This window comes from Pelodiscus sinensis, chromosome 3 (genome assembly GCF_052426305.1).
Source record: "Pelodiscus sinensis isolate ZL-2025 chromosome 3, ASM5242630v1, whole genome shotgun sequence".
Taxonomy (NCBI): domain Eukaryota; kingdom Metazoa; phylum Chordata; order Testudines; family Trionychidae; genus Pelodiscus; species Pelodiscus sinensis.
Genome location: NC_143054.1, coordinates 19,898,420 through 19,917,670, shown reverse-complemented (window position 1 = coordinate 19,917,670; position 19,251 = coordinate 19,898,420). Strand labels below are relative to the sequence as shown.

Here is a 19,251-nt window from a genome sequence, read left to right as displayed (position 1 = left end):
AAAGCCGCTCAAGAAAACTTGAAATAACATCCTAGTAAATATCGCAGTTTGTTATTTTAATCGGGATCCAAGGAAACATCTGAATTTTACCAAGGAAACCCCCAGTATGAGGGAAAACATTAGCACTCACGCAGACTTAAGTTTTGTTTTGTTTTATTTGTGTCTTTCAAGAAACCATTATAATGGAAGATAAACTATCTCCACTTTAAACAGACGCAGCTTCTACTTTCCACTGGGGGCTAGTTTCAAGTCTAGCGCTAAAAGAAAACGCCAAGATGCTTCTTTAATTATTCTCTTCTGTTGTTTAACGTTACCTCTAAAAACTATAAAATCTCAAATATAGGGGGGAAATGGAGACAAGCGAATTACACAATGCAGCAGTCTAACAAGCCTCTCCTCATTTTGTATACTGTATAGACCACTGCATTCCTCTACTTTTCAATTTGCAAACATATTATTGTCAAGAGTTTCTGCTACTTTATATTGCATGTTTCATGGTCGGATTTAAAACTATAATATTTCTACTCTTCTAAACACTCAACCTACGTGCTGTTATTATAACATTTTTATCCAGAGTTATATTGTCTCATTTTTATAAATAGTCATTTAAAAATCTGAATTAAAATAGAAAAGATAATATAAGACCCATTTTAAAAGCTGATTAAAATCAATGACTCCACGATTTAGCAATCAAATAAATACTATTTTCCTCCCAACCCTTGATTAATGCGTGCCCACCTTTGGGGAAACATGGTTTTTGCCAAATTCATTGCCCAGTCCTCTTTCCTGAATTTTCGGGATCTAGCTACTTACAAGGATTAATGCCAACCGTGAAAAGCATGCCTACCTGCAAACAAAGCATTCGCATTCGTGCAAAGACCGGGGCATAACGGAGCCGCGTAATTTCCGACGGATTCCAAAGGAGGGAAAAGGGGGAGGAATTTTAAAAGAAAAATAAATGATGAAATGTTTGGGTCTCCCTTTCGGCTTTTGCCGGCGGACCGTGGAGCAGCAGGGTGGGGGGTAGGCGAGTTGGAAGGTGCGGGGGGTGCTAGCCCCCGGGAGCTCGGCAGGGGGCGCTGTGCAGGGGCTACGGCTCCCACTCGCTGATTAACACAATGTTAAAAAGCAACGGGGGAGTTTGCAAAGCCCTCAAAGCCCCTGCACAGCGCTCTCCTCGCCGAGCGGAGCCCACTGACAGCATGGATCGCAGGGCGGCGGCGGCCCTTTGCCTGTGGGTGCTGAGCGCCTGCCGCCCCCGGGACGGGCTGGAGGCTGCTGCGGTGCGGGGCTCGCCGGCAGCCGGCAGCCCGGGGCCACTTGCCGCCTCCTCCCCGCAGGCGAGGCTCCCGGGGCAGAGGGAGGCTGGGCGCCGCGGCGGAGGGGCTCTGCGGAATGGCACGGTGGTGCCCCACCAGTACATGGTGTCCCTCTACCGGAGCCTGTCCGCCCCCGAGCCGCCGGGGGCAGCGAGCAGCGCCGGGATCCGCGCCGATACGGTCACGGGCTTCGCGGACCTGGCGGCCGGAGGTGAGTCGTGGAGGAGCAGCCGCCGGCACCTGTGCGCTGGGGCGGGCGGAGGCAGGGTCTCCGGGGGCAAGGGCAGGGCGGGCTCCTGAGCCCGTGGCCTCTCGTCAGCTCACCGAGCAAGCGAATAAAACTCGGGGGCGCACGGCGGGACAGCGGGGCGCTCACAAAAGAAGGGAGGAGGGCAGGGACGCGGCTGTGTCAGGCCACCGAACGGGCTAATCCACGATGCATTCGATGCGGAGGCAGAAAACCCTAATCTAACAATTCCAGCTAATCCCGAGCTCTCTGCTCCACATCTAACAACTCCAGCTAATCCCGAGCTCCTGCTCCACATCTAACAACTCCAGCTAATCCCGAGCTCCTGCTCCCACTCCAGCTAATCCCGAGCTCCTGCTCCACATCTAACAACTCCAGCTAATCCCGAGCTCCTGCTCCCACTCCAGCTAATCCCGAGCTCCTGCTTCAACTCCATCTAATCCCGAGCTCTCTGTTCCACATCTAACAACTCCAGCTAATCCCGAGCTCCTGCTCCACATCTAACAACTCCAGCTAATCCCGAGCTCCTGCTCCACATCTAACAACTCCAGCTAATCCCGAGCTCTCTGCTCCACATCTAACAACTCCAGCTAATCCCGAGCTCTCTGCTCCACATCTAACAACTCCAGCTAATCCCGAGCTCCTGCTCCCACTCCAGCTAATCCCAAACTCTCTGCTCCACATCTAACAACTCCAGCTAATCCCGAGCTCTCTGCTCCACATCTAACAACTCCAGCTAATCCCGAGCTCCTGCTCCCACTCCAGCTAATCGCAAACTCTCTGCTCCACATCTAACAACTCCAGCTAATCCCGAGCTCCTGCTCCCACTCCAGCTAATCGCAAACTCTCTGCTCCACATCTAACAACTCCAGCTAATCCCGAGCTCTCTGCTCCACATCTAACAACTCCAGCTAATCCCGAGCTCTCTGCTGCTAATCTAACAGCCGCAGATAATCCTGGGTTTTGAGCCTAGCCAGAGCGATGAAATGGTATCTCCCCAACCCCAGTGTAGGGGTATGTAACCCTAACCCCATCTCTCGCAGCCTGGTCCAATAGCTGTATCTGTCTATCTGGGTTCTCTCTCACGCTTTATTCCAAGACCAAGGTGTTTCCGACGCAACGCCCAGAGCACCCAGCGCTGCTGTTTAGCAGCTATTGAAATGAAAGGATTTCAGGCGGACCCGCGTCCCCCCCCCCCTCCCCGCTTTGCTCTTGGTCTCTGGGGGAGTGAAGAGAAACTCACCCCCCCCCCCCCAGCCGCTGCTCCAGCTTTCCAGTGCAAAGCGGCTGGTGGACACCAGCTGGCAGGGACTGGATCGCGTGGCCCCGCCGTGCGGGCACAAGGGAGGGCCGAGGACGCGCTGCCAGGCCGGGACAGCGGAGCGGGGGAGCGGCAGGGCTGACAGCTCCTGGGCTGCGGGAGGCAGGTGTGTCGGAGAAAGAGGCGGAGGCAGGAAAGAGCGGCCGAGGGAGGAGGCGAGTGAAAAGGGGAACTGCCTCCTCTGCTCCGGCTGTGCGGGGAACTCACCCAGAACCCCCACCCCACCCCGGGGCTAGCCAAGGAGGACATTAGGGGGAGCGCACGCCCCCCCCCCCCCCCCCATCTGCTACCCAGCTCCAGCCTGCTCGCCTGGGGCTGACTCTAAGGCAGCGCCGTCGGGCGGGGGTCTGGCCCCCTTCCTCTCCAGCGGGCCTTTGGGTGAGTATCAGACCCATGTTTGCGGGGTCCCCTTCATTATTGGTTATGAGTCGTGTAGGCCGCTCGGTCCGGGGCGCGCTCGGAAAGGCAGGGACCTTTGGGGGCCGGTGCCTTAGGCACCTGGCTCGTATTTATCTCCGCTGCGGAGAGGGATTCAAACGCAGCTCGCCGGCGCTGGAAGGCGGCCCGAGGAGTGTCCTGGCCGAGCGGCGGCGAGGGGATGGTGCCGGGGGAGCCGGGTTAAGGGAGCCCCAGCCCGGCGGGGGGCTGCAACCGACAAGTCACATCCGATCGCACGTGTAGGTGGCTGGCTAGTCGGGTTCGAAGGATCGCCTGCTAGTTTGCAACCAGGGAGCGAAAGTCGGTCGCTATAGGCCTTAGGAAGCGCGGTCAAATGATCCAGGCTCGCCCCCACGCACCACGGCAGTTCTGGGATATCCCCCGAGAATGCATTGCCCAGCGGTGGGGGCTTCATAAAAGCCGGGTCTGGGAGCTCCAGGCTTCCCACGTCCAGTCAAAAGGAGAGCGCTTTCGCTCTTATTTATGATGTAACGAAATTGCAGTGCTGACTGGGCCAGGAGGCTGGGAACGGACACGCTGGGCTGTAAAAATATATTTAGATTAGGGTGTAAACTGATAGTTAATATTTAATAAATAGTAAAAGCGTGGCAAGTGAAAGCGCTCAACACAGCAGAACTTAAGACAGCTCAGGAATTGCTGCCTGGACTTAGCTGGTATCTGGCAAGTGCAGTTTTCCCTAACGAAGATAGATCTGCTGGAGGGTGACTGCCTTAGCTGTCAAATGAAAGAAGCTAAATCTCTCTCTCTCTCTCTCTCTCTCTCTCTCTCTCGTCACTGGCCAAATGAAAACGCCTCGTTTTGTTCAGTCGCGCAGGTTTTTATTTACCTTATATTCTGCCATGCAGATACAAACTGTACAACTCTATAGCCTGATGTGTCCAAATCTGCTTCGGAAGCCTGAAATGTCCATGTTAAATAGTAAGCAAAATGTCTATTATTATTATATATTACTGGACAACAAGCTGCCGCTGATTTCTCGTTGATACTATCGTGTGTTCTGCTTGGACAAAAAACAATGACACCATCTGGTACGGTAAATAAAGAAATATAACAATAGCAGTACGATCCTGAATATTATTTAACATGAACTAAAATAAACATTTTAGGCTCCTCTAGATATAGGACCAGAAGGCCCTTGAATACGTATAAAGAGACATCCCTAATTTTTGTGCCCGTGTCAGTAAAATCATTGGGAGAGTCTATGTAAAATAAATGTCACTTCTTATGTATTAATTTATTATTAATTATTAGTATACGTATGTCAATAGGCCGTGCCGTGATATCAGCTTTTAAACGGAAAGCAGGATTTCTACTTAAAACCCGATGGGCCAGCCTTTTAAAAAACGGAGCGACCCTGCTTAAATGAATAATCCGTCCCCGTATCACCCGCAAGAAAGACCCCTTCAGCCTCCAATCTTATATGTATCGAGCAAACTTTTCTGCCGCTCAGCCGTCGTGTCCCGGGCTGTGAGCGCAAATCGTTTAATGCCGAGGAAAGTCTGCACAGTATCTGTGAGTTTCAGAGCAAAACGAAACCAGATGAGCTCTTCAAAGGGATCTCCTTATCTACCCCTCGCAGGAATTTTAAATCTGTTTTAAAAAATGACCACGAAGGGGGAAAATACTGTATCAGAGAAGGCACCAAAATAGGTTGTTTTTCCTCTCTGGAGAAAAGACCCAGGGACGCTTCAATGGTGAATCAAAGCAACGCTCTGCTTTTCTAGTCGGCCGCCCTCCGTTTGAGAGAAGACACTAATGTGCAAATACTTCGCACCATTAGCTTCGTTGCTAGGGCACTAGTCACTTCCCCAGCAAGTGCGAGGCGCGACTTGGCCAAGAGTCAGACCAGGCCAGGGTATCTCTCAGAACTTGCAATGTTCGGTGATCAGATTGCTAGTTGGGGACGGGGGGAAGCGCCCTTAGGGTTCACAGCCAGCTCCTTACGTTCCTTTCCCTTCCTTTGAATTGTGTTTTCTTCACCTCTTGTTCATTTAATGACTCCCGGTGAATGTTCACGTGTGGCTTGGAACATGAGTTTGGGTTTTAATGTGACTCACAAGGGATCTATTCCCACAGGCAACATTCAAGCTGTATCCGTGTTAGACAGACTGATAGACAGCCAGCCAGCTAGATAGATAGAGATAGACAGACAGACAGGTAGATAGATAGAGACAGACAGACAGACAGACAGACAGGTAGATAGATAGAGATAGACAGACAGACAGGTAGATAGATAGACACAGACAGACAGACAGGTAGATAGATAGACAGAGACAGACAGACAGACAGATAGATAGATTGGAGTTAAATTGCCCTGACAGATTTCAAAATGTTTAACTTGGCATGGAGCGGGCAGGGGCGAAATCCTGGAGAATTGCTAAATGGGCATCGAATTACAGATTGTGGCTTTCGCTGCGGGTCTCCTCTTTGCACGGGGATCCCAGTGCCTGCACGGTTCATAGTCAGCCCCCCGCCCCCGGCTGCCTGGGCTCCCGAGGGTTGCACAGCCCCCGGGAAGCCCGTCAGATGGCTAAGCAGGTTCTCACAATCCGCCCCAGCGCAAGGACTCCGCGCGCGGAAAAGGAGCCGCTGGGAAGGAGCAGGCGGCTCGATCCACGCCGGGCCCAGCGGGACTGGTCACCGCTCGCGCTCCCTGCCTCAGTTTCCCTTTGCTTGCTCTCTTCCAGACGACTCCCCGGCCGAGGCCGGCCAGAGGTTCCTCTTCGATGTCTCCAGCCTCCCGGAGACGGACGAGGTGGTGGGCGCCGAGCTCCGGATCCTGCGGAAGCCCACGGCGAACAGGAGCGTGGCCCTGGCCCGAGAGGGAGCCTTCCACCGCCTCCTGCTCTCCGCCTGCCCCGGCGCGGACCGGCCGCTCCGGCTGTGGGACTCCCGGGCCGCAGACCTGCTGGACGCGGGCGCGCCACGCTGGGAGGTGTTTGACGTGTGGGAAGCCGTGCGGGAGCAGCCCGGCCCGGGCCAGCGGCTTTGCTTCCTGCTGAGGGTCGTGTCGGAGCAGTCCGGCCGGGCCCTGCCCCCCGGGCAGCTGGGTTTCAGCAAGCCCCCGGCCCAGCCCCACGAGCGGGCCCTCCTGGTGGCTTTTTCGCACAGCAAGCGGAAGGAGAATCTCTTCAAGGAGATCCGGGACCAGGTGAAAGCCCTGGGCAGCCCCCCGTTCCTGGAGCCCCCCGATCCTGGCCAGGAGCCGCCCGCCACGCCGAGGAGGAGGCGCAGGACCACCCTGGCCGCTCGCTCTGGGGGGAGAGGGCAGGGCAAGAAGGCAAAGACACGGTGCAGCCGGAAGCCCCTGCATGTCAATTTCAAGGAGCTGGGCTGGGACGACTGGATAATCGCCCCGCTGGATTACGAGGCGTACCACTGCGAGGGGGTCTGCGACTTCCCCTTGAGGTCCCACCTGGAGCCTACCAACCACGCCATCATCCAGACGCTGATGAACTCCATGGACCCCGAGTCCACGCCCCCTAGCTGCTGCGTCCCTTCCAAACTCAGCCCCATCAGCATCCTCTACATAGACTCCGGCAACAACGTGGTTTACAAACAGTACGAGGACATGGTGGTCGAGACGTGTGGCTGCAGGTAGCAATTCCTGCAGCCCCGTTATCCCAGCAGCCAGCCCAGTATAGATCTGTTTCGTGTGTACCGGCACAGGAGGATGAATTCCAGTCCTGGAGACGCACCGTCGAAGCACCCTGGGTCTGCTCTTTAACACTCTGCCTACAGTATCTAATGCGCATGGAGGGATGGGATTCTGGGAGCAGGATCATTCCCTGGGTGCTACTGGCTGCCCCCAGGGACAGTAGATTTGTATCCCAACCTGATCGTAAATATCGTGCTGAAACTTCACACAAATGGGCACTTTAAAAGAGAGGAAATATGTGACTGTTTTTTTCTGGAATTACAATCTCCAATATACTTACCCAAACATTGCTGTCCCGCCCAGACTAGGAGGTCATCTGAGGAGAATCCGTGGTGGTAATAATCCAGGCTGGCTCCTTTGCTTGCTTTCTTGTTGAAACTGCCCGCTTCTGTTCACATTGCTTGTGTTGACATTAGGTTTTGACCCATCCCTGTTGACACAAACTGCAGTTCTTCTCCCTCCTTCCCCAGATGACACCAATCTTCCAGGGCCAGAAACACACTAGAATTAGGTTTGATTAGTCCCTCTAAATTTGGACCCAATCCTTCACGATTCGATGGCTGTAAAAATTTACTTTGGGGGAAAGGAGCTCTGGTTCTGACCCTGGAAGGATTTTTCTATATACTCTGTTAATAGGGTTAAATCATTTTAATCCCTGTCCTGCACTGTATGCACACCAATGACCATGTTCTGCTCCCTTTTGTGCAAGGGATGATATGGAGTCACTCTATGGAAGTGGATGGAGTTTCTCTAGATTTTCACCCATTTATATGAGAGCAGATTTTGGTCTCAAGTACCTGTCATATGGTGCTACAGAATGGAGAAAGGGTAATAATACTTTGCTCTTTAGTGTACATCAGGAGTATCTCAATGGAGTTAAACTGGTGTAAAGTTGATGTAAGTGAGAGGTGAATCATAACTAGGCATCTTACTGACCTATTCAAACAATGGCACAAGTGATTTGGAACTGACACAAGTCTTACCAACATAAAAGAAATAGACATTGACTGGCTTGAGAAGCTTTCTATGATCTCTTAAAATTGCAACAATTTCCAAACTATGTAACTGTGCAAATGATTTGTCCACAATGGGACAAAACTTACCCCATCTGTTCAATTTAAATGGGGCTACTCACCTCCGTAAGCACATTTTTGCCATTATGCTATTCATTCTCAATTATGTGCTGAATAATGGACACATAATCAGGAACAAAAATGAGAAATTGCCAAGGAGCCGCTAAAGAATTTTAACAATTGAGAACTTGCTCTTTGGGCTAGTGGGAGAGAAACAAAACTTCAGGCCTCATCCTGCTTCCCTTTTGCAGGCACAACTCCCATTAGGTTCAATCAAATCTTGATTGTATAAATTCCCAGGGTTTGATTCTGGTTTTACATTAGAGTAAATTACACTTGTTGAAAAATTGGAGAGAATTTAGAAAAAGCTACGAGTATGATTCAAGGTCTGGAAAGCCTCCCTTAAGGCTCTCACAGCAATAGGTCAATCTATTTAGGTCATTCAAGAGAAAGTTAAGAAGTACCTTCATCATGAGTTGCAAGCGCCAACATGGAGAAGAGATTTCCCAAAGCAGAAGGCTCTTTAAACAAGCAGGAAAAGGTATAATGAGGATCCAATGTGTGTAAGCTGAAGCTAGACAAATTCAGACTAAAAAGTAGGTGAGAATTTTTAACAGTGAAGGTATTTGACCAGCAGAACAAGGTACCTAGTGAAGTGATGGTCAAAGTATTTAAATCAAGACTAAATATCTGTCCAGAAATCTAGTATGGCTCAGAAGATGTGGGCTAGATGGAGATATGGGCTATGTCAGACAATATTGAACTATCGGAAAAAGGTATGCAAATTGCACTCTGCGATAGTTTTTTCAGATAGTTTTTTCGGAAGAGGCTTTTCCAAAATTTGGTCTGTCTACACTGGGCCAAATTTTGGAAAAGCCTCCTCTTTCAGAAGATCCCTTCTTCCTTGTGGGAGGACTTTCAAAAGAGCACACCTGCTCTTCCACAAAAAAAGCAAAAGAGCAGACGCGCTCCCTGGATGCGGCGGAGTTTTTCCGGGATACCTCTGGATACCTCTTAATGTCCCTTTAACATATATCAATCTATGATGCTCCATTGACATTAATGAGTTGCTGCTGACTGACACCAACATGAGTGCACCACTGAGGCCAAAGACTTAAAATACTTTTTTTAATTTTTTTTGACAGAATTAAAACAAATGAATAGAGCCAGAACTTCCTCAGAGAAAATTCAGACATTTAATTAGCCTTCTTGTTTGTGCAGTCAATGCTTTTATAATAATTTGAAAATGGTTTGAGTCCTATGTTGGCATACTCACAGGGGCCAAAAAGCACTTGAGGGAAACATTCACTAATATTTACACTCTGCCCATAAAAGGTGAGCAGTTTGCTTGTGGCTACGTATGTGTTTGTAGGAGACTAAACCACAGTGTAACCCCTTAATATATAGAGAACATTAAATAGAAGCACTTTGTACTACTCAAAAGTCATTTAGGCAACCTACCATCTGCATGGCACTTATGCTCTTACGGCTGAGACACTCATGCCTCAATGAAAGGGCAGAAATGGATGTCATGGACCTGACAGTGGCCTCTGTTGCAGCTATGCAAAAGAGGGCAGCAGCTGGCCATGGATTCCGGATTTCTTAGCTGTTAGCTGAGAGTAGAATCTTATTTGCACATCTCTGTGGCAATTTAATAGGCTTTTGAGAAAATACCATATGTTTTCTAGTACTGGCTAAAATATTGCCAAATTAATACAGTAGTTTGCTTTTGTAGGAGTTAAATCAACTTTGTAACTATATATGGGTCCAAGTGGCAAAGTATGGGTTTAGATCGGAAGCCAATCTTTCCCAAAGATCAGGAATGTTTGGATCTGGGGATTTGATTTATGCTATTGTAGAGAGAGGGTGTAACCTCAAAGAACTAGATTGGGATCCAAGCTATTTCAAAGTTCAGAAGAGTTTGGATCTATAAGCTTGGGTTGGGTTCAACTCTAATGATAACAAATGCCCTGAAGAGATAATACAATTATATAGAGTAAGCCAGGCAATATTAATAATAATGAAATGGACTCTGGGCTAGATCCTCTCGGCTTTGTCTACACTGCAGGGTTTTTGCGTAAGAAGCTTTTTGAGGAAGAGATTTTCCGCAAAAACTTCTTGCAGAAAAGCACATTCACACCTCAAAAGCGCATTGCAAAAGCGAGTGCTTTTGTGCAAGAGAGCATCCACACTGCATGGACACTCTTACACAAGAAAGTTCTGATTGCCATTAAAAGAATGGCTATTGGAGCACCTGTGCTTTTGCCAATAGGGGTTTCTTGTGCAAGAAACCCCCTGTGGAGCGTCCACACACACTTTTTTGCACGAGAGCTCTTGTGCAAAAGGAGTTATGCCTCATAGAAGGAGGTGTACCTACATTGCAAAAAGCTCTCTGTTCTGCTGTTTTACTGTAAATTTTTCTTGTGCAAAAACATGCTTGAGGTATGGATGCTCCGCAGGTTTTTGTGCAAAAACGCTTGGTTTTGCGCAAAAACCCTGTAGTGTAGACATAGCCCTCTGGTATAATTTTATGTTTGTTTGTCATTACATCACCTGAGGATCGGGTTCTCTAAGTCTGCAAATATAAGATTCAGTGGAGGCAAATTTTGCTCCAGTGTAAATCTGGTTTAACTCCATTGACTTCAATGGAGCCACTCTGGATTTACACCTGTGTAATTAACAAATGACAATTTGGCTCCCTACACCAGAATGAATGTAAACAAATGTTAAGTATGGCACATTCTTCAACTGGAATTATTGCAAGACACAGAGTTAACAGTGTAAAGGAAGACTTGACTCCTTGCCAATAGTGTGCGGTATGTGTTTTCTATTTCGGATCTTGTGATTTTTTTTCAGCTGACTCTGTCTCTCAGTGGTTTGAGGCTTGTAAATAATGCTAGCTAGTTGACATGCATTTCATGAGGATAAGCCATAGCAAGTACTCCTGTAAAGGTCAGCTGGAGAGTTCACAGGTTTGTTTCAAGTTTCATTGTTATTAAAGATAAAAGTTGGAGCAAGTTATTAAAAGTAAGGAGACTAACATGAACATCTCTGAGGCAATTTGTCCTGGAAATATGTAGTTTACAATGTTGCTAAGACTTTTAAGGCTTAATTTTTCAAATGCAACTGGCTGCTTTGTGTTTTTTCTTATTGCTCAAATACTTTCCCCCACCCCTCAGTTCTCTATTTTCTAAAAATATTAGTGAGGGCGGTTCAAAGCTGGTTCAAATGTAGCTGAGCACTAGATACAGGCACAAATGGTAAATGCCAGCTGATGGCTACCTTGTCAAAAAGTTGGCAAGGAAAGAATAGGCCCTGGAAACTTACCATATTTTTCAATACTAGAGGAGGTCCCTCCAGAACAAGGTTAAGAACTATGGCAACGGGTGCAGAAAAATCTAAGGATAATATGGCTGCACTGTCCACTAAGGTTAGGTCTGTGGGACTTGGGCTTGAGGACTTGGTATTTCCAAACCCATGCTTGAGCATCCACACTGTATTATAAACCTAGGTTTACAATTGCTGGATTTAGTTCTTACAGCAAGGCTTGCATGTCCACACAGTACCACTCAGATTCTAGTCTGTGGCTTGACCTGTGTCTACACTGCAAAATGGTAGGGCTTGGACTTGACTCACATTGGGATTTGGGCTCTGCTGACCCGAGCAGGACTGATTTGTGTGTGAACAGAAGGGATGCCTGGGCTCAAACCCCAAAGCACAGGCTTACTGGACAGTACAGACATACTAAAATAGACTGAAATGTATTGTAGGGCAGGGTAGTGAAAACCTGCATTGTCCTGCTCATAGCAAATATTTTGCCTAGTCTGCAGATAAACAATAGAATTTAATCTTTTGAATTCTGCCTGGCATCGTTCATGATCACTGCATTAAAAAAATTGGGGTGAGGTTAAGGCAAAGTGAAAGAGGCTATGATAATATCCACTGTTTGTTTATTTTAGAACCAGTCTCAATCTGCTATCTGTGGCTGCCTTTCTGTTAGGTAGGCACATTTGGTTTTAGATAGGGAAAACTACAGTGGCACATCCTTCAGCACAAAGCTTTTTTGCTCCCATCTCTCTTTTTGCCTGCAAAACCTTAGCAGAAGTTCACTGAAATAGCAATCAGTGTCTGAGAAAAACTGGGGAACACATTTAACTCAATTTTAAAGTGGTGCTAACCAATAAGAATCCAATTCCCCTTGACTTTCTGTAGTGCAGAAGAGCTTTCAGGGTGTTTTGGCAACAAACAATGTATTGTTGTATTCCTCACTAGGACTTGATCTGTTCATTAAAATGAAGATTGCAAAAGAAAAGGGATTTAATCTTTTTGTTTGACGGGTCAGAAGGTGTTCTCTGGAGTATATCCTCAGTGACTCCACTGCAGATAATGTCATTACTCTGGATTGGCATCCGACTATTTTGCACTGGGTAATTATTTCTGTTCTCAGCAGGAATATCCCATATTGCAACAGAGGTGTAAAGAGAGTGAAATATATATACTTGAAAATTACAGTAAAATGTGCAAATAAATCAGCTCTGTAGATGCAGGATATGAATACTAAAGGGGAAGTTGTGGCTCCTTGAAAATCAATGGCAAAAATTTCACAGATTTTCATTGGGCCAGGATTTCACCTTTGGGGCCTTCTATTGCTTTTATTCACGTGTATAAACCAGGATGAAGTCCATTGCAGTTAATCAGCATAAGATGGGTGTAAATGAGAGAGAAATCAAGTCCCTGGGGTCAAATGTAATCCAGGTGTAAGTCTAGAAAGAAGTAGAAGGCAGAATAAAGTGAAACTAAAGTCTGTGTGTCTGTGCATGATACTGCTTTGTAGTAGGGGGGCGGGGCCTGTAGATCAGCATTATTCCTTTAGTTTGCAGGGTAGATGCCAGTTTTTGGAGCAAAAGGTCATAAGTTCTGTTTCTTAGTTTGCCTGTTTGCAATCTGCTGTCAATTGTCTCTGTGTGTAGAGAATTTTTAAGACCTCTCCAAAGCAGCTGCAACATACTGGAAGTAGGCAGGGAAAACCTGCTGATTGCCTCCGGAAAATAGGGCCCTGCACTTCATTTTATCCCCAGCACCCTAACTATTCTTCCCTGGCAATATTTGAAGATAAAATGACACACCCAGGCTGATCCTGTATTCCTGGGGACCCCACCATGCTAAAGGGAGTTTGACAATTGGTGAGTGAAATTCCCGTGATGCAGAGAGCTTGCACAAGGCCTCTGTACCATCTACCCCCCAACCTACTCCTAAGGAGTCAATTTCCACAGGTCTTTAGTGGGACTTACATATTGTACAGCACTGGTTTCCACCCAGTGTTTACAACTACAATAGCTAACAACATACATCAAGGCAGAATCCTCTGTCATACTGATGTGGTCCTTATCAATGTAATAGCTGAGCACCTTACCTCTGCCTGGTAGGACTGTCATGTCATCCCCATTTTACAGGTGGAGAACTGGTGCACAGAGAGGCTAAGCGACTTGCCCAAGATCACAGAAAAAGCCTGTGGCAGAGCCATGAATTGAAACCCAAGTCTGAGGCCAATGCACTAACCAATGGTCCTCTCATTTTTAATTTATCAAAGCCATAATGATAACAATTGAAGTTATGAAACCAGTCAACTGAAAATGTCATTTTGATTAGGCATTTCTTGCCTGGTCTATAGCTTTGGGCATGTCTAAGCATTCTGCATAGGATAGCGGAGTATGAACATGTACAAATGTAAAGTCAGTAGATTTAGAGTGATTTCAATGGATAATTATAAGCTCTCAATCTGCAGTGTTTATACAACCATTCCAATAAAAAAAGCCACAGTTTCCATGCAGAGAATATTCTATAGCAAAATTTATTTGACCTTCAGCACTGTTTTTATCTTCAGGATATAATTACAGCTAAGCTAGAAATATTAAGCATTTGAAAAGAACTGTGTATTTACAATTTGTTGGCTCTATTCTTCCCTCCATGGGAATAATTCACAACAGACGAGAGGAAACTTGCAAATTGTTACCATTTGATTTGGAGCCACTAATGCTCAAATTCAGGGAAGCCCTGGCATTCAGGAAAATGCTGACGCATGCGCCTAACTTTAAGCACATTGAAGCCAATGGAAGTTAAGCATGTGCTTAAGTGCATTCCTTGAATTGTGTCCTAAAACCTCACGAGTACTGTTGTGTACACATGCACATGTGTTCTATGGAATGGCAAGGTAAGGGGAGTTGAAGGCAAAATGGATTGGTGCCAAAGTTAACTTGCAAATCATTATAATGTCCAAGCTGATTACTGGCAAAAATCATTTTTTCCAGGCTGTTTAAAACTTTTTTTCTTCCTCTCACAGATTTTTTAAAATATTCTTAAAGAAACAATACTAGAATGAAAACTTTTTACCTGAAATAGAAAAGGCAAGCATAGAGAGAAAAGGTGTAATTGCTGACACAAAGGTTTAGTGAACAAATCTGTAGTGACAAAGTCTTTTCTTACAGCAGATCTATACTGGGAAAGCACTACGGAATTAGTGCTATTTTCCTTGCCTACAGTGGGGTAAATTGATTGGATTAAGGCCCAGAATGTATTAATTAATGATGCCTGGAATAATCCTAATGAACAGACCAGAAATGGATAGAGACGCACAGTAATAACAAACCACAGAGGCTATGGCTACGCCACTGTAGCACTGTTAGTGCAGATTCATTAAGTCAATGGAAGAGAGCTCTCCTGTCGACTAAACTACTGTAGCCCCCATGAGCAGTAGTAGCTGTGTCCACACTGGAGCTTAGGCTGGTTTAACTTACATTGCTTGGGGAATGGCTTACTTACATCCATGGAATGACCTAAGTGCTAGTGTATACACAGCCTAAGCTGAAATGTCATATTGAGACAAAAATATTGTGGCTATTTGCATACTATCAGCTTTTATAGCTTTAGGCCCCGGTACTGCAAATACTTGGGAGCATGCTTAATTATGGCACCTGAGTTCCTCATGCATAAAGCTTGGCATATGGTGTGGGATCGAGGCCTTACAGGTAATCAGAGATGAATGGATCATTCCCTTGCTCCACTTGTAGGCCTTGTGGAGTTACAGCTGAACTAACCTTATGCTGAATCCACCCTGAGAACTGATGTGTTGGATTAGGGGCTGCTTCTGCCGGCTGAAGCAAATGGGAGTTTTACCACTAAGTTCAATAGAAGCAGGATTGGTTTCACACTTTCACTTGTAACTTTAAAAGAGGCGAGGAATCTACTTTTCATTTAGTGTCAATAACATTCATGACCAAAAGACCTAACTCCATGTCTCATCGGTCTTCCTGGCCCAGGCAGTAGAAGTACTAATAGCTGTGACATTGATGAAAGATATTTACCTACCTTGGAGCAATTCCATCTGGAAATATGGTAGCTTCCTGTTGTCCTTGTAGCTGGGCACTGTAATAACAGTGGCTATTCTTTTGTTTGGATAGGGGCAAAGTGGCTGTGCTGAGGAGAAAAAAAGCCTGAGCAAAGGAGAGAACAAATGACAATCTGAACACTGTTCAGTTCAAACCTCCCTGTTCTTCAAAACAGGGCTGTGTTCCCCAGCTCTCACTAGTTACTCAACGGTCTGATCTGAAAGCCTCTGGAAAGACTCCACTTGACTTCCGTGGGCTTTGCTCAGACGCCCAAAGGCCAAATATGCCAGATTAGTCAATACCCCATGACGTGTCTAAGTGAGGTTGGAATGGGTTTAATTTTTTGCTTTGCAACAGGACAGAAAGTTCTATTGCAAAGTTGGCTGAGTGCTTCCAAAGCTTGCCTCTGTAAAATGCCCAGGTCCGCCATTCCACTTTGCCAGCCTGACTGTGTAACTCTCTCTCTCTCCAACCATCAGTACAGAAGAGATGACCATTCAACCCTTTGGGCCAAACATTTTGCTTGGTGTAAATCAGCATTGCTCCACTGAAATTTAGGGAACCACTGGGAAGGACAGGAGCTGAGGATCTTGCTCAGTGATTTATCTGAAGAAGAAACAGCCGCCAAAGGCCCCCAGCTGCGAATGATAATGTAAACTATGGAAAATACATCTATAGAGGGGGGAAAACAGATTATTCAGGGCCAATGAACTGGGGCAGGAAGAATTTTTTTTGGCTTCCCTCTCTTCAAATAAATCACTGATAAAACCAAAGGGGCACGTCTTCACTCGCCGTGCCAGAGATCTACGTTCTGGTGTTCAGTTTAGCAGGTCTAGTATAGACCCATACATTGAATGCTGAGGGCAGCTCCAGCCAGTGCCTGTACGCCTCACAGTTGCAAGGAGTAAGGGGAACCTCCCATTGTGTGGATGCCACCAATCTCGGCTTAAGGAAGCCGACTCCAGCTACGTATTTTACATAGCTGGATCTGCGTACCATAAGCCAACCTTCTAGGTCTAGCCTAGATATAGCAGGATTGATGTGTGTTGCACTGTAGCCTAAGCAGTTGTAAGTGTTCTATGATGAATCATTTGCATTCAATCTTTTTTATCCATGCTATGGGGCATTACTAAGCACAAGTCAATGCAGACATGCAAAGCTATCTATATCGTATGCAGAGGTGAAAGTAAGCGGAAGCACCCCGGTGTGCAGCTCTGGCAAGAGCTGGCTGAGCTGTGGCAAAAGCCAGCAGGGAGCCATTGAAAGAGCTGGCAGGGACTCAGATTGCAATAGGGCAGTACCTGTAAGAAGTTTTAAGTTGCTCTGACCGCTGATCGTGTGCAAGTCTTCCTGTTTTGGGCCTTAAAAAATTATGAGTCAGATCTCCCACTGGTGTAAGTCACCAGTTGAGAAGCTCTACATCTTGAACGATACTTTTACAGTCTAATGCTTCTCAGGCCCTAGGGTTGATTTGTTCCTTGCCTGAAGTGGTTTCACACCCGTGTAAACTTATTTACTTTATGGGAGACAGGCCTGACTCAGACTGGTGCAAAAGAGATTCAGTATCAGGCTCACAAGTAAGGAGACGGAATAGGGTAGAAATTTGAAAATTAATAGTGTTGCACATCTAGATAGTCTTGATGTAGTTTGGTTTGGAACTAAGCCTGGGTTTCAGTAATGGCCCCAAGTCATGGATGGCATTTTATTATCTTGGATTTGCTCCTTCTCTTTCTTTCTCATTATTTCCTAGTCCATTTTTATATTTTGGGGGCTGATTTTGCAAGGCATGGAATGCTTCTCATAACCAAAGTGAGAGAGTGGGTTAAAACTCACAGAGAATGCTAACCTGGAGTACTAAGGGCCAGAGCAGCAAAGCACTTAAGCAGGTGCTTAACTTTGAATCAATGTGACAATATGATCTGAAATTAATCACATGCTTAATTGCTTTGCCGAATAGGGATGCCCTTCTGAATGGAGGCCAAAGTGCCTGATCCTGATCTTACATCAGTTGTACCCTGGTGTACCTCCATTAACATCTGGAGAGCTACCCTGATTTATACCAGAATGATCAGAATCAGAGCAAAGGTTAAAATCCTGGCCCTACTGGAACCTTTGCCATTGACGTCAAGAAAGCCCATATGCCCTATTCATTTGAGAAATCAGGTGGGATTCTCTAATTCACTTTCTCCCACTTAATTCACATTCACTTTCTCTCACTTAACTTAAAAAGGATAAGGCCAACATTTCCAAGCATACACTTAGGGCTGTTTTATTTCCCCATTTAAGTAAATCTATTTCCTAACATTAATATAGCTATTTTGGTGCAGGTTTGGGTAAGGACACATTTTGGAATCAAAGTAACCAAAGTCTGTCTGTTACCGTATTTGGCTGAACATTTTGGGCAAATTTCATGCTGTTCCATGTTTGAAATTCTGAACTTTTTCCCTTAGTAAGAGTTTGATGCATGTTTTTTGCAGAAAACATCCCTCTACCTGTTCCATATTTCTAATGACCCCAACAGAAAAGATCTCAAAATATGTTCATCCAAGCCTGCTCCATTACTGAATTTACTGTCATTGCAAGTGCATTCTTTAAAATAAGAACAAAATATGTGCAGCTCCTAGAACAAAATAATGCTCTGTCTTGACCAGCCATAATTTTATTTATATATTTTTTCTCTGATTAAAGAAGGCTTAAAACCAATCAGTGGGTCATTGTGCCAGTATGTACCTCTTCTATAATGTGTGTCTCAAAACAATACTTTCTCTCATAGGACAGTATGTTCCTCCAAAATTATGCATTCATTTTGCTCATCTTTTCCAGGTCTGACTGTGTGAGATGTTTCTACAGAAGCGTTCTGTAACTGATGGTGTAAATGCATTGTGTGTATGTATTCTAAAGTTTAAATAGATTGTACATATTGAATTGTAAATGAACTGTAAACAGCAATCTATATTTTCTTGAATATATTATATAGCAGTATATATTTGTTAAATAAGCATTCCTGTATACTCTTCATTAATCTTTTTAATATTTTGTACAGATAAGTTTATTAAATATTTTATGGATATGTTTTTCTGAAAAAATTTCTTCCTTTTGAGGATTTTTTTGTGTTGAAAAATGGAAAATGTTTGGTTATGAACATCCCTAGTCTTGCTGTGTAGCTAAAGAGTATCTATTTCCTGGTTTATCTGGGATATTAAAAGCACAAACAAATGCAGTGTAAAATTAACTGCTTTTTCTTTTCTAACCCAAACTTTGGTCTATTTGCTGTGCCACATCCCTACTGCCTCATCTGCTATTGATACAGACTACTGATCTTGGCTAATAGACAAGAAATTCACAATGAAACCAATGGCAGCTTCTCAGGGTTCAGGGTCGAAAGGGATTACTGCTTTAGTTCAAACAGTAGATGGTTGTGCTGTGGTGCTCATTTGCTCTAGGTGGTGTAGCTCTAGGTGGTACAGCCTACTTCCTACTCAAGACTGATTGGACAGCAAACATTAGTCATGTACGAGAAAGGGTGGAAAAAAAGGAGGCAAGAATCCAACTCCATTATCTTCCAGTGTAAGTTGGGCATCTAACTCTCTTAGACCTTGTCTACACTACAGTATGTCAACCTAAGTTACGCAACTGTAGCTTCATGAATAATGTAGCTGAAGTTGACATACTTAGATCTACTTACCGTGGTATCTTCATCACAGTAAGTCAACAGCTGACGCTCTCCCGTTGACTCTGTTTACTGTTCTCATTTTGGTGGCGCATCAGTGGTCAATTTTTCATGTCTAT

The 19,251-nt window shown here is 45.7% G+C and overlaps 1 protein-coding gene across 1 annotated transcript; it reads left to right on the top strand.

The window, feature by feature from the left end:
• Nucleotides 1–1,160: 1,160 nt before the first annotated feature.
• Nucleotides 1,161–9,872, top strand: GDF7 (growth differentiation factor 7). Its single transcript, XM_075923429.2, has 2 exons — nucleotides 1,161–1,530; nucleotides 6,034–9,872. Exons 1-2 carry the CDS (start codon nucleotides 1,203–1,205, stop codon nucleotides 6,945–6,947), a joined length of 1,242 nt encoding a protein of 413 aa, XP_075779544.1. The 5' UTR covers nucleotides 1,161–1,202; the 3' UTR covers nucleotides 6,948–9,872.
• The last annotated feature ends 9,379 nt before the right edge of the window (nucleotides 9,873–19,251 follow it).

Excerpts from the sequence above, each read along its gene's own strand:
- GDF7 (XM_075923429.2), top strand. The coding sequence starts at position 1,203 with ATGGATCGCAGGGCGGCGGCGGCCCTTTGCCTGTGGGTGCTGAGCGCC. Across the intron at positions 1,531-6,033 it reads CGCGGACCTGGCGGCCGGAG|ACGACTCCCCGGCCGAGGCC; the intron begins GTGAGTCGTGGA and ends GCTCTCTTCCAG.